At 44.0% G+C, this 25,008-nt stretch overlaps 1 protein-coding gene across 1 annotated transcript; it reads left to right on the top strand.

Annotated features, from left to right (window-relative positions):
• Positions 1-2,775: 2,775 nt before the first annotated feature.
• FUCA1 (alpha-L-fucosidase 1) lies at positions 2,776-23,493 on the top strand. Its single transcript, XM_007935718.1, has 8 exons — positions 2,776-3,140; positions 6,774-6,908; positions 8,347-8,484; positions 13,655-13,760; positions 17,638-17,838; positions 20,301-20,491; positions 23,061-23,160; positions 23,353-23,493. Exons 1-8 carry the CDS (start codon positions 2,776-2,778, stop codon positions 23,491-23,493), a joined length of 1,377 nt encoding a protein of 458 aa, XP_007933909.1.
• The last annotated feature ends 1,515 nt before the right edge of the window (positions 23,494-25,008 follow it).

The following is a 25,008-nucleotide window of genomic DNA, read 5'->3' as shown; positions in this document are numbered from 1 at the left end:
GAAGGCTTTACTCCATCTGTGTCATTAAGGTTGACTCTACTTTGAGGACGCAGCTCTTCCCTAGTCATATTTTGAATATCTTCCAACCTGAGGGGCTCATCTTCTGGCACTGTATCAGACAATGTTTCTGGGCTATTCGTAAAGTTTTCCAGTAATATATCAGACAGTGTTTCACTGCTATTCATAAGGCTTTCACTGGCCAATTATTTGACAAGTCACTTCCTTCTTCCAAGTCTGTCTTAGTCTGGAAGCTCCACTGAAACCTGTCCACTGTGGGTGACCCTGCTGATATTTGAAATACCAGGGGCATAGCCTCCAGCCTCACAGCACACACAAGCCACCACAGTATGACAAACTGACAGATGAGTGGTGGAACTACTCTAATCACTAGTAAATGTGTAGATTGAGTTTATTTGAAGGTGTCTGTTAGTCATCCACTTGGAAGGGATGTAGGAGATCCTGGATAGAGAGGGAGAACAATGTGGAACAAAACTCAAAATCATTTGGAGCCAAAAAAAAAAAAAAAAAAAGGTGGGGACCAGGTTTGCTGGTACAATATAACCTGGTGGAACCACTGAGACTATGGCCCCGAGCTGCCCTTCAGGTCTGGAACTGAGCCCACACCTGTGGTTTCCAGTCAAACAAAGTACAGGCATGTGAGTTAAACATTTACCTCAAGTAGACACACGCCCTGGAGAGAACAATCATGGAAGAAGGAAGGGCTGCTTATGCACAGGGAGACAGCTCAGGGGGCAGGAGAGTATGGAGAGATGGACACTGGGAAGAGGTAACTATGAGGAGGAAGTGGGAGGGGAGCTGTTGCATTGTGGTAAACTGTGGTCAATGACATGAGACAAAGTATATGTGAACTGCTGTATGGAAAGTGAATTTGCTCTGTAAATCTTCACCCAAATCAAGATAAAATAAAAGAAAAAGGTGTCTGTTATTTTGGACATTTCAACAGTTTTACAGAGAAAACACTGGATCAAACCACAAAAGATAAAATAGGTACCTAGTGGGAAACAGTCATTATGTTTCTTTATCACTCCCAGAATGAGGAAGCTCTTGGTTCTATTAACATAGGCTAAGACTTCCTCTGGGGTGCGAAAGAGACAGCATGGAGAGAGCCATAGATTCTGCATCCAAGGACCTAAATTCTGGTCCCACCTCTGACCCAAACTAGCTGTGTGATCTTAGGCAACTCCCTCCCTGTCTCTGGGCCTCAGTTTCCCCCTCTGTGAAATGGGAGAGGTGGAGAACGGGGTGATTCTGAGGATCTCCAAAGTCCTTCCAACTCTGACACTGCAGTTCTCTCACTGATAAGTGAGACTGATTGTGGCTTATGGGACATCACACCACTGTTACATATATCCCATACGTGGATGGTGTCTCCACCTGTCTGAGCACAAAAAGTATGAAGGAATTAAGCAGGAGGCTGACTTCTTGGCCAGAAAAGGTTCACACAGATACTTATTCAGGCCTGGCACCTCCTGGCTCTCAATTTATCAGCCCTGGTACTCTGAAAATGGTCCTTCATGGAGACCTGTGCATGGGTCTTATCATTCCAATTAGACACTAAGATTTTTTAAATCACCTCAGAATAATAGAAAACAATAAATACTAAAACAAAAAACAAACTCTCACTGCTGTCCAGTCAGATCCAACTCATAGCAACCCCTCCTTGGGTTTCCGAGGCAGTATCACTACAGAAGTAGATTGCCCAACCTTCCTTCTGAGGAGTGGCTGGTGGATTTGAATCACCTGCCTTCTGGTTAGCAGTCAAATGCCTTAGGCACCATGCTGCCAGAGCTCCCCAATAAATATTAGACAGGCAAAATAGTCACGCTTGCTCTTCCTCACTCAGTGCCCACTTTTCTCCCTCATCCCCCTACTACCTGTTGCTGTGGAGTCGATTGTCTCATAGGCATCCTATAGAAGAGAGAACGGCCCCATAGGGTTGTCATAGGGTTTGCCACATCTTTCTCCCTGCAAAGAGGCTGGTGGGTTCCAACATTCAATATTTTGGTTTAGCAGCCAAGCACTTAACTACTGCACCACCAGGGCTCCTTTCATTCCTCCCTACCTCTCTCATACTGCTTTCTCTCTCCCATCATCTCTGTACCTCAAGTTCTGTTATTTCTGCCAGGGCCATTTGTTACAATGCCCTTCCATCTGATATCCCTGCCTTAGCCCCTCCATACTACAGCTCAAAAGCCCCCTATTGGCTCTCAGCTGCCCACTAAAGAAATCTCGAGATCTGACTTCAGCCAACCCTTTCTGCAAGATTGCTGCAGAAAAATGGACTACTATGGGAGCTCTGGTAGCATAGTGGCTAAGACACTTGCCTGTTAACCAGACGGCTGGCGGTTCAAACCCACCAGCCACTCCTCGGAAGGAAGGTTGGGCAATCCTACTTCCGTGTGATACTGCCTCGGAAACCCAAGGTGGGGTCGCTATGAGTCGGGTTTGACTCGACGGCACATAACAACAACCACGGTTTAACCCCGCAATAGACTTCCTTTTAAAGTTTTCATTCCTCCACCGGTCAAGCGCTCTCCACCCCTCCTAGCGTCTTTCTGACTCTGAGCGCCAGAGGGCGCTACAGAGAAGGCGGATACGGTGGAGAAGACTTGGTTGTTACGCCTTCCAGGTTGACCCGCCCCTTTGCTTACTTCCGAGCCAATCATTAGCTAGAGTGGGTGAAAACCGCGCTGCCACCACCAGCGCGTTAAGAGGGGGCGGTGGAGGTGCGCAAACAGCTCACGCAACTCTAAGATGCAGTCGCAGGTGGTGGGCGTCACGGTGCTCCTGCTTCTGATTCTTGGAGCCACGCAGTCGAAGCACAGAGCTCCTCGCCGCTACACCCCAGACTGGGAGAGTCTGGACGCCCGGCCATTGCCGGGCTGGTACGACGACGCCAAATTCGGGGTGTTTGTGCACTGGGGCGTGTACTCGGTGCCGGCATGGGGCAGCGAGTGGTTCTGGTGGCACTGGAAGGGCGAAGGGCGGGCCCCGTACGAGCTCTTCATGAGGAACAACTACCCGCCCGGCTTCACCTACGCTGACTTCGGGCCGCAGTTCACGGCCACCTTCTTCCAGCCGGACGACTGGGCCGACCTCTTCCGGGCGGCAGGGGCTAGGTGAGCGGTCGCGGGGTGGGCGGGAGGGCTCCTTCCCCGCTAGCCAAAACCAAAACCAGATTCACTTCCGTGGGGTCGGATCCGACTCGTAGCGACCCCTCCTTGGGTTTCCGAGGCGGTATCACTACGGAAGTAGATTGTCCAGTCTTCCTTCCCGAGGAGTGGCTGGTGTTTGAACCGCTAGTCTTTTGGTTAACAGACAAGTCCCTTAGGCACTGATCCGCAGGTGAGAGCAAAAGGAGGTGGGGTTTAGAGACAAGAACTGTAAGCGGAGGGAGACATCACGACACGGATGTGTCTGACTTAAACATAGCCCCAAGTCGCGTGTTTTGCCTACTGAAGGTTACAGAACTGGGACGCCAGAGCCTGGAGACTAGAAAATAAAGGTTACAGGGAGGAGATGAGCTGGAAAGTCTTCAGTATCTACACCTTTATATCGAGAGGATTGAGCTGGGTGATACCAGATGTCTGCCCCTGCCTGGCTGACAAGACGGTCAGGATTCCGGAATTTTAAACCATTGGTATGGATTCTGGTCCTACCTCAACTGCGAACCACCTTGGGACAAATCGCTGCACCTCCCAGCAGCCCCCTTGTTGGTAATAGGAAGAATTGCCCTAGTTCCTTTCTGCTCGACTATAATACCGTGGAAAGGGGAGAGAAGGGAGTTCTAGAGCGTTTGGGAGACAGTATGGATTACATCCACTCTTCTCTGTGCTTTGTGTATAGAAAGTGCTCGAGCAATGTTTACGTTGTCTTAAGAACTGTTGGCTCCTGCAAGTGTTTGGTTCAGAAAACTGAAAGAGTGTAAAGAACCAGAAAACTCAAAAAAAACAAACTCACTGATTCTGACTCCCAGGTTGACTCCCAGGCGTCACTTCTGTGGAGTGCCCGGTAGGTTTAAACAGCTGACCTTTTGCTTAGGAGCTGAGTGCTTAACCACTGTGCCACCAGGGCTTAACCACTGTGCCTACCAGGAGTGATGCCCATTGCGTTTCCACAGTTGTAAATCTTTGGAAGCTGACTGCCCCATCTTTCCTGTGCAGCGGCTGCTGAGTTTGAATCACCACCAACTTTTCGGTAGCAGCCAAACGCCTTAAACACTATACCACCAGAGCTCCTTGAAGAACCAGCAGAGTGTTGAGGTTGGGGAGGGGGAGACAAAAATCATGAGGTTGTTGAAGACTAAGGCAATCCTGAAGGTGTAAGTCCTCAGGGTAGTGCGTTGCTGGTTGTTAAGTTAGGGAGTGGTTACTCTCGGGTTCAAGGAGCCCTGGTGGCACAGTGGTTAAGCACTCAGCTCCTAAGCAAAAGGTCAGCTGTTTAAACCTACCAGGCACTCCACAGGAGTAAAGATCTGCTCCCATAAAGATTATAGCCTAGGAAACCCTATGGGGCCGTTCTGCTCTGTCCTGTGCAGTCACTGTGAGTCAGAATTGACTCGATGGTGCACCACAACAGCTCTCAGCTTTTAGAAGGATTAGTTTGACTGCCGGGAGGGAAGCGGGTTGTGGTGGAGTAAAAATGGAATCGGAAGGTTCCTGCTTTTGGCTTAGAACAGTCTTCTTTCCATCCTTTGGCTCCTCAGTCATCTTCAGAGTCCTAGTTTAGATGTCTCTCATATTAAGAAATTACTCTGGGTATTTAGTGTTCACCACTAAATGTATAGGAGTATAAGACTTGAGTACAGAGGACATGTTCTCCATCTTCTGTTGTTGTTAATTGTAGTCCAGTCTGTTCCAACACATGACAACCCCATGTGCGCAGAGTAGAATTTCTCCATAGAGTTTTCAAGGCTGCGACCTTTTGGAAGTAGATCTTCCAAGGTGCCTGTGGGTGGGTTCAACCTTTTGGCTAATAGTCGAGCTCTTAACTGGTTGCACCACTTAGGGACTCTCACTGTCTTCTGAATAAAATCCACTATCAAGTTGATTCCGACTTATAATGACCCCATAGAAAAGAGTAGAATTGCCCCATAGGGTTTCCAAGACTATAAATGTTTATGGAAACTAACTGCCTCATCTTTCTCCCAGACCAGCTAGTGGGTTTGAACCACCAACTTTTTCGTTGCAGCTGAATACTTAAACCACTCCACTACCAGAGCTCCCTCTGTCTTCTAGGGGCATTAAAAAAGCACCCTGTTGCTGTCAAGTCAGTTCCAGCTCGTGGTGACCCCGTGTGTTACGTGATAGAAATGCCCCACAGGGTTTTCTCATTTGTAATCTTTACAACGGCAAATAACAACAACAACAACAACAATCTTTACAGAAGCAGATTGCCTGGCCCTTTGTCCATGGTGCCACTGGGTGGGTTGAATCACCAACCCTTAAGTTAGTAGTTGAGTACAGACCATTTGAGCTGCTCAGGAACCAACCTCTAGGAGCTTTAGCAATCCTTGGAAATACATAATTTACAAATTAAAAAAAAATTAAAATCTGGGAGACATTCTCTAACCAGATCTCTTATGTCGTGGACAAGGTGACAAGCCCAAAGAGAGGAAGGGACCAGTGTCCTAGACTCCAAATCTCATGACACCACTAAAAACTATGTTATATGGTCTGCAAGCTATGACTAGAGGGATTGGTACTCTGCTTTGGTTTGTAAGGCCCATGAGGTAAGAATGATTTTTACATTTTTTAAAGGATTGTGGAAAAGAAAAGAATATAAAGGAACGAATGTTGCCCATTTCCATCTAGTCAGTTTGACTCAGAGCAGCCCTATAGGAGAGAGTAGAATTGCCCCTTGGAAATTCCAAGGCTGCACATCTCTGTGGAAGCAGATGGCTACATCTTTCCACAGAGCAGCTGGTGGATTTGAACTGCTATCCTTTTGATTAGCAGCCAAGTGCTTAGTCACTGCATCATCAGGGCTCCTAAATGTTGCCCACAAGGCCTAAGGTACTTGCTCCCTGGCCCTTGGTAGGAAACATTTCCAATCCCTACTCTACAGCACAGAGGACCCTAAAATGCCTTAAATTTGTGATAATGGTTTCAGGCTTTTAGGTGTAAGCTGTTTTTCAGACAGCCCACATCAGTCACAGCAACGTTTTGATAGTTGTCTTTTTAAAGTCCTGGAGTCCCCACCAGCCAGTGTTTATATTATCCCATGTAGGCAATGTCTGTTTTTCTGCCAAAAAAGCAAATGAAACTGTAGTGATCTGGTTGCTATTTCAACACTTGCCTTTTCTGCCCAGCTCTTGTAATCCTTTGTCACTTCTGTAAATAACAGGCAGTCCATATAGACTTGATAAAACAAACAATTTTCTACCATCTGCTATTTCCAATAGTGAGCTCTTTCTGCTGAGGGCAAACAGTCTAATCCTGTATGTCCAGAGGGTTGAAGAATCTGAGAGCTGTGGTGTTCTTCTTTTCCCCACTTCCCGCTTCTTCCCTCTCAGCCTCCTTCTTGGCTGGGGACAAAGTTGGTAGCTTCTTCAAATTTGCTTCCATTCCTGAAGCAGTGCCCAAAGGAACTTGTGACTACAGCAACTCCCTGAATATCACTAATATAGTCACTTGTACATTTCCTATAGTCAAGTTCTCCAACCATTTTAAAAACCTCAGGCCTGCTAAGTATGAACTTGCCCCTAGCCCACTACTCACTTCCTTTTGCTCACACGGTTTGCATGTCTACAGGTATGTGGTCCTGACCACAAAGCATCATGAAGGCTTTACAAACTGGCCGAGTCCTGTGTCTTGGAACTGGAACTCTCAGGACCTGGGACCCCATCGTGACTTGGTTGGGGAGCTGGGAACAGCTCTCCGAAAGAGGTGTGTGTCAGGATGGTTACTCCATCATCTCTTTTGATCTAGCCTTGCAGTGTTCCATAACTTCTATACTTTTTTGTGTTTTCTCAGTTTGTGTTTAGCAGGCAATTGAAGTAACCTGAAGGGTTTCTGGTCTTTGAATTATCAGTGTTTGAAGCTTGGCAGTTTTTACATGGCCAAGGGTGACACCATTCATGGCCATATCCGGTTAGTGAAGGGTGCCCAGCACAGGCCACGGCGCTCCATCTGCAGTCTGCAAAGGAGCCCCTCTGGGAACCTCACAACCCAGGGCCTTTTGCAGCCTGGGCCCTGTGTCTCATGGAGGCCTTTGTAGTCAGCACAGAACTTTGCAGGCATCCGTGGAAAGTTTGGGTGAATGATAGATCATGTGAGAGACCCAAAAAGGCAGTTATAGCAGCAAAAAGTTAGGTAAAGAGACATACAGTTAAGAGTCTAATGAGTAATTCCTAACATTTACCATTTAATAGGAAGTAATGTTCTATGATCAAAGTGCTAGGGAGTAGCAGGGCTGGAGGAAAAGGGGTACTGTGCCACTCCCCATCTGATTTGGTAAACCTGATGTCCTGTTTCCAGAACAGGCCAGCTGTCTGTGTAAATAAAATTGACTGGGACATAGCCACATCTATTGGTTTATGCTTTGTTGTTGCTGCTTTTGAGCTACAGAGAGCTATGATTTCAGAGTTGAGTAGCTGTGATAGAGACCCAGTGGCCCACAAAGCCTAGAAGACTATCTGACCCTCAAGAGAAAACTTACCTGTTAACCTTTTGACATGCAGTTTCCCAAGCTGTGTATTGCTAGTAGTCATGCTATAAAATTTCAAAACACTGATTATATTTAGACTTTAAGAGACATGGTTTTTATCTCTTTTTTTGTTGCCTTATTTGTGCCCCTACAATGTTATCTTTACATTATGTAATGTAATGTTGCAATATATATGTAATGTTGCTTGCATTATAGAGTTTCACCATTCTTTACTCAGAACAAGGTTTGTTGTGATAAAAGTAGGTGATTGGAACGTCCTTTCATTTGAGATCTGTTAAGAATTATCAGTAAATCTTAGGTAAATAAAACAATAAACCTGTATTCATTCATTTCAACTATGTAGAAAATGTTAGTAGTGGTTACTTCTGAGGATAAGTTAAGTATTAAGACAGTTGCCATACAAAATGATTTAAATGACATCTTGATGTTTAAATACTTATGTATAAAGAGTAGTTGTGTGTATTATCAAAAATACAATAAACCCCAATTTTTTCCTTAGTGAATGTTAATGGATAATTTGAGGAAATGGATTTAGATTCCACCCCACCCCCCATGCCCTTGTGAGTGAGTTTCACTGAGATGTGAAAATGGTAGAACTTAAGATAAATTGTTTTTTCTTTGCTTGATGACATGTGCTATTCTGTTTTTCTATTTAAGGAATATACGCTATGGACTTTACCATTCACTCTTAGAATGGTTCCATCCACTCTACCTACTTGATAAGAAAAATGGCTTGAAGACACAGTATTTTGTCAGTTCGAAAACAATGCCAGAGCTGTATGATCTCGTTAATAGGTAAGAAGCAACTGTTTTTGGCATATGACATTTGTCAGTGAAATCAAAGCCTTCTGTAGGGTGTGCTAAGTAGAGAAGGGAGCAGAGAAGACATATGAAAAAATCTAGAAGACATCAAATAATAAAAAAACAAAAACCAAATTCACTGGTTTGGTTCAAACCAGCTGATGGGTTTGAACCACCAACCTTTTGGTTAGCAGCTGAATGCTTTAACCACTGCATCACCAGAGTTCCTAAAATAATAAAAGTGGTGGTCATACTAAGGCAAAATATAATGTTTTATTTTTTTCTCTCCTACTTTTCAAAACTTCTGGTCATATTGCCTTTATATATTAAAATAGTCAAACAAAAACCAGGAGGATGGTAAGTCAGAACATCAGGTTTCTCCTTGCATGCTGTTTTCTGTTTGTCAGGGCCTTGGAGAGAGACAGTCCGGTCTAATGGTGTAAAAATGGCAGCATAGTCTGACTTCCTCCTCTGACTTCACAAGAGGGAAGGAGAATTATTATCAGCATCAGTAGCCCAAAGCTGATCCCTATGGAGAGAGGTCAGACATACCTCCTGTCTCCATCCTTTTTACTAATTCTGGCACCAGCCATCCCTCCAATGGCACTCTCTACTTCTGTACTGGGTTCAATAATTCATTGCAGTGGTCACACACAACTCACAGACAATACGCACAATTACAGGGTTTATTAAGGAAGTAGCAGGTTACGCAGTTCAGGATCAAGAATGACTCAGGATACAGTTCCTCAGTCAAGGCAGCTTCTCAGCCATGTCTGAAGGCAAGCATCTCCCTGGCCCTTGGTCTCTCAACCTTTTGGCCTCTTGGACTGGCCCAGCCTCTGTCCTGCTCAAGCAAGTGTTACAAAGCTCCTTAGCTCCACCAGTTAGTGCCCAGAGGCACCCCACTCTGCCAGCAAGCCTCTTGGCTAACCAAATGACAGTCATCTCTCCTGCTTCATGGGTCACTAAGTCTAGCTCTGCCAAATGCCTAAAGGCATCCTGTTTGGCCAGGGTGCCTCCTGCCCAAAGGCATTCAGCTGCCTTGCTCTTTGGGTCAGCACACCCAATGTAGCCACCTTGCTCTATAGGCTACACCATCTCATGCTAGTCTCATGATTTTTGCTACTACTGTTTCACTGCTGCTGCTTCTCACCATCTTGCACCATCTGCAATGTTACAGCTCTCTTTCTCTCTATCTCCCAGGTTTAGGAGGTTCTCAGCATGGGGACACTGGGTCCAAAGGACACGCTTTGGTTCCATCTCTTATGGGTAGTAGTAAGGCATTCCCCCGTCGCCTCTGAGATGGCTCATTTTAAGCCTAGCAGGATGGCAAAACTGACCTGTCCCCTCAATAGTGTTTCATACACCTTATTTGCATGGTCCCAGCCCCACAAGGGTAGTGTGCACCTTAGTTGTATTATTACCAAGCCATCTAATCCCTTTGGTGGGCCATAAGCACCTCATTTGCCTAATCCCATCCAGTCATTTGTTGGCTATTACAAGACCATGGCAAGAAAGAACACACATAAGTGATCTATCATACTGCAAATGGACACGACATAGGATTTGGCATTGGGTAGATTTGTTTTGAACTTTAGCTTTTATTACTTATGAGTATTGATACCTTGAACAGGTCACCTTTCTGAGTCTCAAAGTCTCACTCTGGCAAGTGAGGCCTGTTTTGTAGGGTTCAGAATAATATGTCAAAAAGTACCTATTACAGTGCCTGGTACAGAGTAAGGCTGTTATTAGTGTCATTGTTATTCTTAAAATGATCACTTTCACTTTGGGATTTGGCACTAATCTTCACCACGTTTTAGCCCTCGTTTGCCCTTCTGGTGTCTGGAGGCTTATAGAGAATGGCGGACCCTGAAAGCTTAAGAGGCAACCATCTCCGTCTGGATGCTCATTTTAGACTCAAAAAAAAAAAAAAGGTTTCTCTAAGGAGATGGCAGAGTTGTAAGGTACTAGCAGAGGCTTGGAGTCAGACAGTACTAGGTTAGAAACCCCAGAGTTTATTATTATTATTACTGGCTGTGTGGCCTTGAACAAACTGCTTAAGCTCTCTACATCTGTTTCTTTAGCTGCAAAATGGAGAGAAGAGTACCCCCTAGGGTTGTTGGCGATGAGTAATGAGTATAAGGTGTCTGGTACAGTTTCTTGCCCACAGTAAAACAGGCTGTGTTATAGCTTGTTCCTTAGACTGGCCATCTTTTCCTGGAGTCTGCTTACAGGCCTAATTAGGGAGCACAGCATAGGTCTGATTTGCACTTGCATTCAAGTTCCTGTTACTTACAAACATTGTCACCTAAAACAAATCACCCTCTGAACCTCAGATTCTCAGTCTCTAAAATGGGAATAATTCAAAAACTGTTGCAGCAGTACATCAACAGAGAGCTGTCAGAAATTCACGTTGGCTTCAGAAGAGAACATGGAATAAGGGATATCATTGCTGATGTCCGATGAATCTTGACTGAAAGGAAATACCAGTTTACCTGTGTTTTATTGACTATGCACAGGCATTCAACTGTGTGGATTGTAACAAATTATAGATAACACTGTAATAAATAGGAATTCCAGAATATTTCATCATGCTCATGAGGAACCTATACATAGACCAAGAGGTAGTCATTTGAAAAGAACAAGGGAATATTATGTTGTTTAAAATCTAGAAAGGTGTGCACGAGGGTTGTACCGTTTCACCATACTTAATCAATCTGTATGCTGAGCAAGTACTCTTGAGAAGCTGGGCTATATGAAGAAGAACATGGCATCATGATTGGAAGAAGACACATTAACAATCTGTGGTATGCAGATGACACAACCTTGCTTTCTGAAAGCGAGGAAGACTTAAAGCACTTATTGATAAAAATGAAAGACTACAACCTTCAGTATGGGTTAAATCTAAACATAAAGAAAACAGAAATCTTCACTACTAGACCAGTAAGTAGCATCATGATAAATGGAGAGAAGATTGACATCGTCAAGGATTTCGTTTTACTTGGATCCACAATCAATGCCCATGGAAGCAGAGGTCAGGAAATCAGATGATGCATTACATTGGGCAAATCCACTGCTAAGATGTCACTTTAAAGACTAAGGTGTACTTGACCCAAGCCATGGTATTTTCATTAGCCTCATTTGCATGTGTGAGCTGGAGATGAATAAGGAAGACTGTGGGAGAATTGATTCATTTGAATTGTGGTGTTGGCTAACAGTATTGAATGTACCATGGACTGCTAGAAGAACAAATCTCTCTTGAAGGAAGTACAGTTGGAATGCTCCTAGAAGTGAGAATGGGCAGACTTCATCTCTCATACTTTGGTCCCGTTGTCAGAAGGGACCAGTCCCTGGAGAAGGGTATCCTGCTAGATAAAGCAGAGGGTCAATGAAAAAGGGGAAGACCCTCAATAAAATGGATTGACAGTGGCTGTGATGATGGGCGGAAGCATAGCAATGATTGTGATGATGGCACAGGCCTGGGTAGTGCCTCCTTCTGTTGTACATACGATCTCTCTAACAAAACTGATTTGATGGTATGTGTCTTAGGTTGAGTTTCTCTAGAGAAGCAAAGCCAGTGAAGCTTATATGTGTACACATAACCCACTGACATCAAGTTGATTCCAGCTCATAGTGACCCCCGTTGGGTTTCCAAAGCTATGAATCTTTATGGAAGTAGATTGCCTCATCTTCTTCCTGTGGAGTAGCTGGTGGGTTTGAACTGCTGACTTTCTGGTTAGCAGCCAAATGCCTTACCCACTTCACCACCAGAGCTCCTTATGTATACATGTATAGAGAGAAATTTATGTCAAAGAAATTTTTCACACTGTTGTAGAGGCTGGCAAGTCCCAAGTCTGTGGGTCAGATGTCAAGCTGGAGGCTTCTTCTGACTCATGCAGCTACAGGGGCTGATCAGCAGAGAATATAGCAGGCTGCTGGGTTCAGAGGCTGACGAATCCAAGATCAGCAGGTAAGATGGCAGGCTGTGAACTCATAGGCTGCAAAGGCAGTAATCCCAGGATGAGCAGGCAATATGGCAGTCCCCTGGTTCAAGTCCAGGAAACAGAGAGCATGATGAGCCAGATCCAGCAGAAAGCCAGAGAGCTTTGCCAGAGCTTTTCCATGTATATTGGAAGCAGGCCACATCCCACAGCAAACTTTCTTTGAACTGATGGACTATACATAGCAAATCTCATCATGGAGGTGATTATATCAGATCTCATCATGGAGATGACTGTATCATAACTGCTAAACCACTTAGAATCATGGCCTAGCCAAGTTGACACACAACTGTAACTCTCACAGCACCTAACAACAACAAAATGAGAATAATAATTTCTGCCCTTGTAGGGCTCAATAATAATATGTGAAAGGTACATATGCAGATCCTTTATAGCAGAAGCTTTAGGTACTTATTTTAAAAATGCATTTGGGTGATTAGGTCAAGCTCTTAATACATTGTTGAAGCAGAAGCCCTAGTCCTAGAGTTCTGCAGCACCACTATTGTAGTTAGAATTAGGTATTTGAAGGAAACCAGTGTAAATATACTGATTAAAGCTACATTTTCTAAAAATGAATAAAGAAAAAACTAGACACCCTCCCCCATGCCATCAAGTTGATTCCAACTCATAGTGATGCTATGGGACACAGCAGAACTGCCCCATAGGATTTTCGAGGCTGTAAATTTTAATGGAAGCATACTGCCTTATCTGTCTCCCACGGAGCAGCTGGTGGGTTCAATCTACTGACCTTTTGATTAGCAGCCAAGCACTTAACCACCGTGCCACCAGGGGTCCTTTATAAAGAAAAAGACTAGGAGAAAATATACCAAAATGCTATGTTTTTATTAAATAATGGTTATGTTAACACAGTGGGTTTTGTTTGTGTTCTTGTCTTTTTAGTTTTTTACATTTTCTGTATTGTAATTTTATGCTGCTTTTCAAAATAGGAAGAAATTAATTTTAATATATTTGTTGGAATGTCTTTGAGCTGTACATGTGAAAGTTGTTTTCTTGGTGGATGTTTTGGTGCATATGTTTTCACCACAATTTAAAAAAAAAAAAACTATGCATTAAAAAAAGTTTGTTACAAAAATAGGTACGCAAGATTTCAGTGGGAATGCATTCAGATTTTAAGCTTTGTCTCCTAATCGCATGTCTTTCAGGTACAAGCCTGACTTGATTTGGTCGGATGGAGAGTGGGAGTGTCCTGATACTTACTGGAACTCAACAGATTTTCTTGCTTGGCTCTACAACGATAGCCCTGTCAAGGTATGGAATGATATGACTTAGTTACAGTAAAATCAGTACAAGATCTAGAGTAACAACAATAACAGTAACCAAACAGCAGCAATAAGAAATAGTGTTATCAACACTGTGGCAAGGGAGTGGTGGTAGGGGGGGCACTTAACAGATGTTAATGCCTTCTCTTTAATTCTTGATTTTGAAAAATACAGGTTTAAATATTGTTAAATTTAAGTAGTAGAAATAGTACATGGAATTCCCAAGCCATCAGCAAAACCAAACTCACTGCCTGTTGAGTCGGATCCCACTCATAGTGACCCCTCCTTGGGTTTCCGAGGCATTATCACTATGGAAATAGATTGCCCAACCTTCCTTCCGAGGAGTGGCTGGTAGGTTTGAACTGCCAAGAAATAGATTGCCCAACCTTCCTTCCAAGGAGTGGCTGGTGGGTTTGAACTGCCAGCCTCTGGTTAGCAGTCAAATGCTTTAGGCACTGCGCCACCAGAGCTCCCAGTATTACCAAATGAGAAAATGGAAAGAAAGGAAAAAAGGGCAGACATCCAAGATAACAAAGGCAGATTAAGGGAGGTTTTCCCTGCTCTTCTGAGTGCTTTCTTATGCATTTGTTGTTGTTGTTGTTATGTGCCATTGAGTCCCCCGACTCAAAGCAACCCCTCCTTGGGTTTCTGAGGCAGTATCACTACAGAAGTAGGATTGCCCAACCTTCCTTCCAAGGAGTGGCTGGTGGGTTTGAAACCGCCAGCCTTCTGGTTAGCAGTCAAGTGCCTTAGGCACTACGCTACCAGAGCTCCTTTCTTACGCATTTAGAAAAGGGTTATTTTGAACTGTACTAATGTTAGGAAAGCACTTTGAGGAGAAATTTGATGACTTCTGTTTCAGAAAGCAACCAGAGGGTAATCATGTGATCTCAACTGTCCATAGGAGCTCTGAGAAAAATGGGGGCCGGCCAGAGACCCTGAGATGATGGCTCCAGCTCTCACTTCCTGCTAACCTGCATCCTCTTTCCAACACTTTTGACACTTTCTGTTCTCTTTTTGTAATCCACCGAGAAAGCATAGTGCTCCCTACAAGGCAGGAGGGTGGATGTTTTAGTCATCGGGAGAAGTCGGCACCTTCTCTTTCTGTTCCTCCTGTCTGAGCATCTGCACTGCTTACGCCAGCACTTTCTACAGATCTTTACTCAAATGCTATCCATTCAGTGCAGCCCTCCCCAACCACCCTGTCCAAAATGGCAGCTTGCCCCATCACACCATGCCTTTCCCTGCTTCATTTTTCAATTAGTCTCGTGATCTAATACATTAGAAATATTATTTACCATATTTATTGTCTTCTTCTCCCACTAAAGTGTCCACTTCATGAGGGCTAAGGTTTTGGTCTATTTGCTGTTCTATCCTAGCCCCAAGAACAGTACTTGGCAAATGTTAGACCCGTGATAGATATTGGTTGAATATGAACTAAGTCTGACTCCTGATAATTTATGTCCTTTCCTGGCAGAAGCAAGAAACACATTAATCCCTAGGTGCTTAACTCTGCTATGAGATCATACTGTTACTGTCCACATATCTGGCTCCTCTGCCAGTCTACAGGGAGTAGGCTGTGTTCACCTTGGATACCCCATACCTGTCACAATCTAAGCCCTACCATAGTTGCTGAGTAAATAGGTATTGAATAAGTAGGTGCATGCAGAGTGAAGGATAGGGTTTCCAATCCCTCATTTTTCTCTATGTGACTTTTACATAATGTTCAGGGTATACACCCATGGAGCCAGATCATTTGGGATTACAGGCAAGCGTTCACAAGGAGCATCACAAAAAGAAAAAAGATTTAAGCAGAGATACAGGTTTGGAAGAAAATATCAACCCCTGTGCCATTTTAAAAGCTTAGCTGGTCAGAGGCCGTCTTTCTGGCCTTTCGTACACAATTAATTCCAGAGCAACCAGGACAGTTGTCTTCTCCATGTGTGGTGGTCTCTCCCATTTGCAAAATCGCTCTGTAGAGATATAAGGATTATAGATTCTCCTGTGCTTCTGCCAGGATTCACTGAAAGCCTGCTCTGTGATGTGCCCTATGTTAGAGCCAGAGGGTACAGAATTGAGTCAAATGGTTTCTGCTGTCAAGGAACTTGCAATTTGAAAAGAAAGACAAATTACATTGCAGATTGATAAATATGACAGTAGAAGCATGTCCTGAGGTCTTCACAATCTGCAGACATTGGCCTGAACACCACACGTGTCAGGGGCTGAGTTAGAGACTGCCGTTATAAAGAAGTTCAAGGTGGGGTGTCTTGAAGGGCCACATGTACAGGGAGAAGAATTGTCTGAGGGTACTGAGAATGAGGGAATGAGTGAAGGAGACAGGAATGAAGGCTTGTTGAGCAACCACTCTGTGCCAGAAGCCACTGTCACTTTTATTCTTTTCAAAACCCTGTGAGGTAGGTGATTCTTTTCTTTCTTTTCTTTTCTTTTCTTTCACAGATAAAGCAACTAAGACTTAAAGATACGCAGTCACCTGCCTAAGGCACCCTGCCTAGCCTAGTAGTTGGTGGATCCAGGGGTGGACCTCAAAGCTCATGATGCTTATAAGTTGCCCCTTTCAGTTCTGAGACCCTAAGGGAATGATTAAGCACTCACTTGCTAACCTAAAGGTCAGCAATTCAAACCCACCAGCTGCTCCACACAAAAGGATGTGCCAATCTGCTTCTGTAAAGATTATAACCTTGGAAACCCCATGGGGCAGTTCTGTCCTACAGGGTTGCTATGAGTCAAAATCGACTCAGTGATAGCAGGTTTAGTTTTGAGTGTGATGCCAAGGATTGCTAATTGAGTACAAAACATTGTATCAGATTCATCCACAAATAATAAGTGCTCTTCTGTTTTGCTTTGGTACTTACTATCTGCAGGAAAAGCTTCCTCAGCAATGTGAAAGAACCTGAAACAGGGAAATCCAGATTAAAATTTTTTTTATGTCTCCTTTTTGCCATGATGAGTGGAAAGGGTTTTCAGTTATTCCTTGTCTTTACCACTCTGTTATAAAATACACTACTGCATTAAACATTTGCATTAAGATATTCTAGGTAATCATTTCTCATAGTTCAGCTAAACCTTGAAGGAAGGAATATTTGACTGTTGACTTTATCTACATAAAGAAAGTTAGGGCTGCATTGTGCAAAGTCTTCTGGCTGGGTTCAGATACTTGATTCCTAGCCACAGCTTTCCCCTGCCTAGTTGTGCCCTCAGGCATCCTCTCTGTACCTCCATTTCTCTCTTTAGTAGAATACTGACTGATTGTTAGATGGTCTTTCAAACAGACTCACCCAGCTCTGATGCTCTGCGTCTCTAGCGCAGGGTTCCTCAGACTTGGCACTGTGGGTGTTTGAGGCTGGGTAATTCTTTGTTGTAGGACCTGTCCTGTGCACTGGAGGATGTTTAGCAGCATTATTGGCCTGTATGCACTAGATGCGGGTGGCACCAACCCAGTTGTGACAACTGAAAGTATCTGCAGACATTGCCAGTGTCCCCAAAGGGCAAATTTGCTCCTGCTTGAGAACCTGAGAACTGCTGCTGTAGACTGAGAAGCCCTGTGGTGCAGGAGTTAAGCGCTTGGCTGCTAAACAGAAGTTAGTGGTTTGAACCCACCAGACACTCTGCAGGAAAAAGACGCAGCGGCCTGCTCCCTAGTGATTATAGCCCAGGAAACCCTGTGGGGTGGTTCTCCTCCGTCACATGGAGTCACTAGGATTCAAAATGGACTTGACGGCACGCAGCAGCACCACTCTAGACTAAGGCTTTTCTTTGCTTCCACAGACTCTTCATTTATTAAAATGCTTTAATTAAGGAGGTGAGGTGATTTTACCCTGATGACCCAGTACACTTCCTTCCTTTAGGATCAGGTGGTGGTAAATGACCGGTGGGGCCAAAACTGCTCCTGTCACCATGGAGACTTCTACAACTGTCAAGATAAATACATGCCAGGGAGCTTGCCAGACCACAAGTGGGAGATGTGCACCTCCATCGACAAGTCATCCTGGGGCTATCGTCGCAACATGGCGATGGCAAGCATTGCGAGTGAACAGGAAATCATTTCGGTGAGAGCTCCTCTGAATTATTTCTTAACAGCTTCTCTAACCAGTCTTCTAACTAAGAGCAATGGAAACACTGCATAAAAGTGTAGATTGTTAGAACCCTTTAGGGTAATGGAACATCTGTCCTTAGGAAATAATTCTAATTACCAAAGGGAGTTGTGGGTACTTCCCAGGATCATTTTCACCAGGATATGGATTACTATCCCTTTCTCTCAGCCATAAAAATATAATTGAATTAGGAATTCGCCTTTGACCGTTAAAATGTTCTTGAATGCAGTACGGGTTAAACCTTAGAGGGTTGTGTAAAACAAATGATTTACATATTACGAACATTATTGCAACTGTGTGAATTAACTGCATAAAAGACTGGAGGGAAACATCAGAAGTTAATGGTGTGGTGTCTAGGGGTACTGGATTCTCCTTTCTTGAGAGTGCTGTATGTACTCTTACTTTTACTGGACTTGCTTGAAGTGCACCTGTTCAAGGCCATAGTAAACACACACACATACAAATCCTACCCCAGAAGCCTAGAAGAATATATCTCTTTACAGCACATTTTCCTGAAGGAGCCGTCAGCCCATCCCACAGGAGCAGAGTGTCCTGAAGTTCTTCAGCCCTCTTCCATCTCCCTGAAGTCTCCACGGCAACTGCTCAAAACCTCTCCTCTTTGTTCCCTGTATTCTCTGGTTGCTCCATGTGATCTTTTCACTGCCAGGTGCTTGTTCTCTGAGCATCCCAGCCCACATTTTGTGCTTCTAACACATGACCCTTCCTTCTTCTACTCAAAGCCCCATGAGAAGTGCAGTCTCACCTCCAATAACAATTGCTTTTTTTTTTTGCCCATAATCAAGGGTTAATGTATTTCTCCATCTTGTAACACAGATAGTTTTCAGTTTTCTCATGAGTCTCTTCTGCTTTTTCTCTTCCACTTTTGTAATGACAAAAAATTAAGATGAAAGTTTTTAGAGAGTAAAGGATAGTCACACAGCAGGGGGAACATACCCTAGATTCTTTTTCTCTTCACAACATCTGTGTGTCCTAAGCATAATACCAGGTGCAATGCAGTGAATTACTTAGTATGGCTTTTCATAGTCTTTATAACTCCCACTGGGTTACTGGGTAGGACCATGCAAATAAGGTGTGTAGAACTCTGAGGCTGGGATTGGTTAGTTTCATCACTCTGCCAGGCTTGAAATGATCCTTCCTAAAGACAGAAGGGGGGATCTCACTGCCATCAAGAGAGAAGAGCTAGAGGTGAAGTAGAGTACATCCTTGGACCTGTGACCTCTTTAGCCAAGAGAGAGACTCTTGGCTGAGAGATGGAGCAGTAGAGCCAAGCAGGAGACAGAACAGCAAAAGCCCATGAAGCAAGAAAGCTGTGTGCCCTTGGGCAGGAGGCTTGCTGGCAGAGTGGGGTATAGGTAGTTGTACCTATCAAGCTAAAAGAGCTTTGTAACATTTGCCGGAGCAGGGCAGTGGCCAGGCCAAGAGGCCAAGGGCCAGAGAGGCATGCCTGAGGGCATAGCAGAGAGGAGGCTGTCCTGATGGAAGAATTGCATCCTGAGACCATTCCTGAATCTGAACCTGAGTTGTAACCTGTTAACTTCCCTAATAAACCCATAATCATGAGTATTGTCTGTGAGTTTGGCGTGGCCATTGCAACAGATTATCAAACCTATCAGAGAGTGAGTGAGTGCTGTGGAAGGGAAGCCTAGTGTGATGGCCATGTTTGTGTGTCAGCCTGGCTGGGCCTGGTTGAGTGGCTGGGCAGCTGGTAGTAGTTATGCCCCATGATGAGACTGAGTAGCAGCTGAGTAGCTGCCTTTGTGATGCGGTCTGCTTCCTGTATATAAGAAGAAGCTTTGAGAATAGTCTCGAGCCCATAGCACGCTTGGACTCTGCATGTAGCCGTGTCGTTGTTCAGCAACCTGCCATGCTCTGCTGACCTTGGGACTTACAATGGACTTAAGTTAATGGCCTGCCTTTTCGTTTGGTAACATCGGGACTGTGCCTTTTTACTTTTCAATCTTGGGTCTTTTCAGCCTCAGCAGCCAGCAGCTGTCTGAGTGAAGAAACACCTCTAGCTCCAGTGGGCCGGGAGCAGGAGGCGGAGCTGGATCCCAAGATGGAGGGGCTTTTATCCAGCCCCTAGAGCCTGGCACTTTGAACTTGGACTTAAAACCTCCAAATTGTAAGAATAAACAACTGTCTGTTAAGGCCTTCCTATTTGTGGTATATTCTTGTCAGAGTGGCACTAGGTAACCAGAACAGCTGGTGTCAGAATTAGTAAAAAGGTTGGAGGGTAGCGGTATGTCTGGCCTCATAAAAATGAGCATTGAGCTATTGATGGTGACCCTGTTTCCCCCTCGTGAGATCAGAGGAAGTCAGAAGATGCTGTCTCCATCCCCTTTTAGCACCAGGTTTGGCATTCATACCTAGGCTCTCTCTGTTTCTGCTCTCTCCAGGAACTGGTTAGGACAGTGAGCTTGGGAGGCAATTATCTTCTCAACATTGGACCGACCAAAGATGGAGTGATTGTGCCCATCTTCCAAGAAAGGCTTCTTGCTGTCGGGAAGTGGCTGAGCATCAACGGGGAGGCTATCTATGCCTCTAAGCCGTGGCGAGTACAATCAGATAACAATGGGACATCTGTCTGGTGAGTCTAATCTTCTGTTGTAGGCAGGAACAAGACTGTGGCCCATCCTGAACTGTGACCTCCTTGGGTCCACATGTTGCAAGCCAGGCTGGAAGTTGTCTTGAAGAACCCCAGAGCAATTCTTTTGCTGTAAAATGTGTTCCCCTATTAGGTTGTGTCCTTTTTTGAAAACTTTTTGTGAGTTGGGTGAAAGTTGACAGAGCACATTCATTTTCCATTCAATAAATAGTTCATACACATTGTTTCATGACATTGATTGCAATCCCCACAGTGTAATAGCTCTCTTCCCACTTCCTCCCTGTGGTTATCTTTTCCCTGTGTCCTTCTTTCCTGTGCATTCCTGCCTTCTGAGCTTTCTCCCTGAGCACATGCTGCCCTTTTCATCTCCCATGGTTGATTGTTCTAAGGAATGCACCCTCTCTAGTATAATTGTTCACCTTGGGGGCCTGTTGTTTGGCTGAAGGTTAAGTCAAGGAATTGAGTTCAATTCCAGGCCTGAAGGGTGGTTAGGGGCCATAGGCTCAGAAGTTTGACTAGTTTCTATGAGACCAAAAAGCCTGGTCTTTTTTTAGATTTTGGGTTTTGTTCCACAATTTTCTCCTACTCTATTCAGCATCTACAGTTTTGATCCCTTTCCAAGTGGCAGCTGGGCACCATCTAATTCTGGTCTCAGGGTTGTCTGGGCTGAGGTTTCCATGGCCCACTAGTCCCTTGGGCTAATTGTTTCCATGTGTCTTTGGTTTTCTTCACTCTTTGCTCCAGATGAGGACAGACCAATAATTGCATCTTCGATGACCACTCACAAGCTTTTAAGACCCCAGTCACTACTCACCAAAATAGCAGGCAGAACAAGGTTTTTGTGTACTATGTTATACCAGTTGAGCTTGATGTCCCCTACATCCATGGTCCCAGGCCCACAGGTCCAGCAACCCACTCCCTGAAGGTTTTTGGTTGTGGCTAAGAAGTTACCATATTGCCTCCTATTTGCTCTATTATATATATGGACATTTTTATAGTACATACAAATATGTATATAGAAATATTGTCTGCCAAACCTATATATACCAAACCAAACTCATTGCTGTCAAGTTGAATCCAACTCATAGCGACCCCTCCTTGAGTTTCCAAAGCAGTATCACTACGGAAGTAGATTGCCCAATCTTCCTTCCAAGGAGTGGCTGGTGGGTTTGAACTGCCAGCCTTCTGGTTAGCAGTCAGATGCCTTAGGTACTACGCCACCAGGGCTCTCAAATAGTCATGGGGGTATTCCCAGTAACTTACCCATACTGATCATCTTGCCTGTCTGCCTATGTATCCATCCATAGAATAATGTCTGTTATTACTGATAGTGCAGTATTGTTTATATAATAGTATTTACCTTTGTTGTCTGTACCTCTTGTGCACTTTCTTGTGTCTTCTTTTTTCTTAGTGATATTGTGCTGGTCACCTGCTTTTTGTATATTACCTTTCTCTTCATCAGTTCAGTGATAGCTTATTCCACCAGGATATCTTCGACTAGTGAGGGAGACAGTGGGTTTGATGAGAAAATAAGGTGCTACAGAGTTTCAGTCAGTGTAGTGGAGAATGTTAGCCTGCCCTCTAAAATGGGTCGTAGTTAATGCTTGGTCACCATTTACAGTAGGCCTCAAGTGAATGGAGAAGCTGTGATCCACACCTGGAATTCTGGCTTTAGTTATTTGATCTTGTGTCTCGGTTATTTCAACTACAAAATAAGATGATGTTGTTGTTATTGCCATCAAGTCAGACCCGACTCATGGCAACCCATCCTTGGGTTTCCGAGGCAGTATCACTACAGAAGTAGATTGATTGCCCCATCTTCCTCCGAGGAGTGGCTGGTGGGTTTGAACCGCCAGCCTTCTGGTTAGCAGTCAAATGCCTTAGGTAGCGTAGTGCCTAAGGCACTTGACTGCTAACCAGAGCTCCTACAAAATAAGATAACGATACTTAATCTCATAGGGTTCTTGGGGGAATTAAATGAGATAAAGTATGTGAAGTGTCAGCTAGTGCCAGGCACATGATAAGTGCTCAATGAGAGGGAACTGCTAGTGTAATTATTGAAAAGCCTTGGTCTTTGTATCCGGAGACACGCATCAATCCCTCTATTTTGGCTACATTTCTGTTTAATGATTTTTCACCCTCTTCTCTAAACACAGTGAAATTTCAGAGCAACAAACTTGTCCTCATTTCTTACCTCACCTTTGCTACACACTCTGCTGCTTTCACTTGGATTTGGTGATGAAAAGATTGGACTAATCTTTTAAGTGGCATCGGTGTGAAATAACTAGTAGAAGAGTTAATAGCTTTTAAAGAAAACTTAATTACTGCTTGAGGAGGGGAAATGGAGAGGATCCCCAGAAAGTGTCTTAGAGGCTGCTTCCTTCCCATCTACCTTAACCGGTATCCACTTACTAGTGCTTCCTTGTAACGTAGCAGTGACAGACTCAATGTCTTGGAATTGGTAGCTAATTTAAAGGGAAATGTGTAAGACTATGTATGTAGCAGGGTAGCCAGCCAGGTAGCTTTGACAATGATGTTTCGTTTTTTCCAGGTATACCTCAAAAGGACCAGATGTTTATGCCATTTTGCTGCAGTGGCCAGAAAATGGAGTCTTAAACCTTGCATCTCCTAAAACTACCTCTACCACAGAGGTAAGGAACCTCAGTCAGTCTTAAGATGTACCTTTTTCAAAACGAATTGACAGGCCTTTACTACTTTTTCTTTGTTTCCCCAGGCTTCTCACATATATTCTCCTTTTAGACGATCTTCCTTGACCCTATGGCATTTCTCATCATGCCAGGCCCCATTCTGTACTCACTGGATTCTCTTTTGCTTTCTTGCAGGTGACGATGCTGGGTCTTGAAGGCAGTCTGAAATGGTCCAAAGAACCACTTCAGGGCCTCCTCATATCTCTGCCTCAGTTACCACCCTCTGCTTTCCCCATTCCATTTGCTTGGACCCTCAAGTTGACAGGAGTGGAGTGATTGTTTGAGTTCCCGAGGAAAGGGACACAGCTGCTGATGCCTGCTGCCATTAGAGGAAGAATAAGGCAGGGCACATTGTTGCCAGTGGAAGGAGACAGACTAGGTGTGACGAGTTCTCACATGCTGTTGTCACCACCTCTTTCCCCATCCCTCCCAAAGGGCTGAGGAGTCTGGAGGGGAAGGAAAAGGCTTTTGGGTCAACGATAAAGCAAACTAAGAGCTCTTAAATTCAGTGTGTTTACAATGATCCTGTTAAGAAAGGGAATGTGATTCTGCCCTGTGCCTTTTTAAAATATGATCAAATAAGTAAATGTATGTGTCAGATCGTTTCTGTCCAAAGCAGGTTGTAACTTTATTTTCCTAGTTTCAGTTTGGATTATTTATAGCTTTAGGAGCAGTCTCTGGTTTTTGTTTTGTTTTTTAAAAAAGAGGTCTGCCAATTCTCCTTAACACATAACAAAGAATGTAATCCCTTTGATTTTTCTGCTCCTCATTCCTAGCATTATTCTGAGTTGAATACCAATTCAGCCTCTTTAATTACAGGTCCAGACAGGTTTTCTGTTTCTTTTTTATTTAATAAATGTATTTCAAAATCTTTCCCCAACAATTAAGGAACACAGGTTTGTCTCAAACATGTTTGGGACATTTACGAATCTGGAACACCAAAGAAGCAATAGGAGGTGCATTCCTTAGAATAATCAACCATGGGAGATGAGGAGGTCAGCATTTGCTCAGGGAGAAAGCTCAGAAAACAGGCATACATGGAAAAGGAGGACACAGGGAAAAGGTAACCACAGGGAGGAAGTAGGAAGAGAGCTATTACACTGTGGGGATTACAATCCATGTCATGAAACAAAATGTGTATGAACTGTTGAAAATGAATTTTCTCTGTAAATTTTCTTTCATATCACAGTGAAAAGTTTTTTAAAAATAAATAGTTTAAAGGGAAATAAAAAACTTAAAAGTCTTTTAACATATAAAGAAACTGAATCAGTAGTACACAGTTTTCCCACAAAGAAAACACCAGATGCAGGCAGTTTTATGAATGAGCAGATCATTTCAATCTTAAGAGTTTTTCAGACAACACAGAAAGGAAGCACTTTCTCAACTGGAGAAATGATTGAAGTTGTCAAAGATTTCATATCACTTGGTTCCACCATCAACACCAATGGAAGCAGCAGTCAGAATACCAGATGACATATTGCACTGGGCAAATCTGCTGCAAAAGACTTCTTTAAAGTGCTGAAGAGTAAAGATGTCTCCTTGAGGACTAAGGTGGGCCTGACACAAGCCATGATATTTTCAGTCACCTCATATGCATGTGAGAGCTGGAATAATGAAGACCGAAGAAGAGTTGATGCTTTTGAGTTGTGGTGCTGGCGAAGAATGCTGAAAGTACCATGGACTGCGAAAGAACTAACAAATCTGTCCTGGAAGATCCTACATAAAGAGGGAGAACAATGTGGTACAAAACTCAAAATCATGTGGAGGCAAAAAAAAAAAAAAAAGGTGGGG

The sequence above is a fragment of the Orycteropus afer genome, unplaced genomic scaffold, assembly GCF_000298275.1.
Source record: "Orycteropus afer afer isolate SDZICR_OR568_19922 unplaced genomic scaffold, OryAfe1.0 scaffold00031, whole genome shotgun sequence".
Classification (NCBI taxonomy): domain Eukaryota; kingdom Metazoa; phylum Chordata; class Mammalia; order Tubulidentata; family Orycteropodidae; genus Orycteropus; species Orycteropus afer.
Note: the sequence above shows the minus strand (reverse complement) of the source record. Positions and strands in the feature narration are given on the sequence as shown.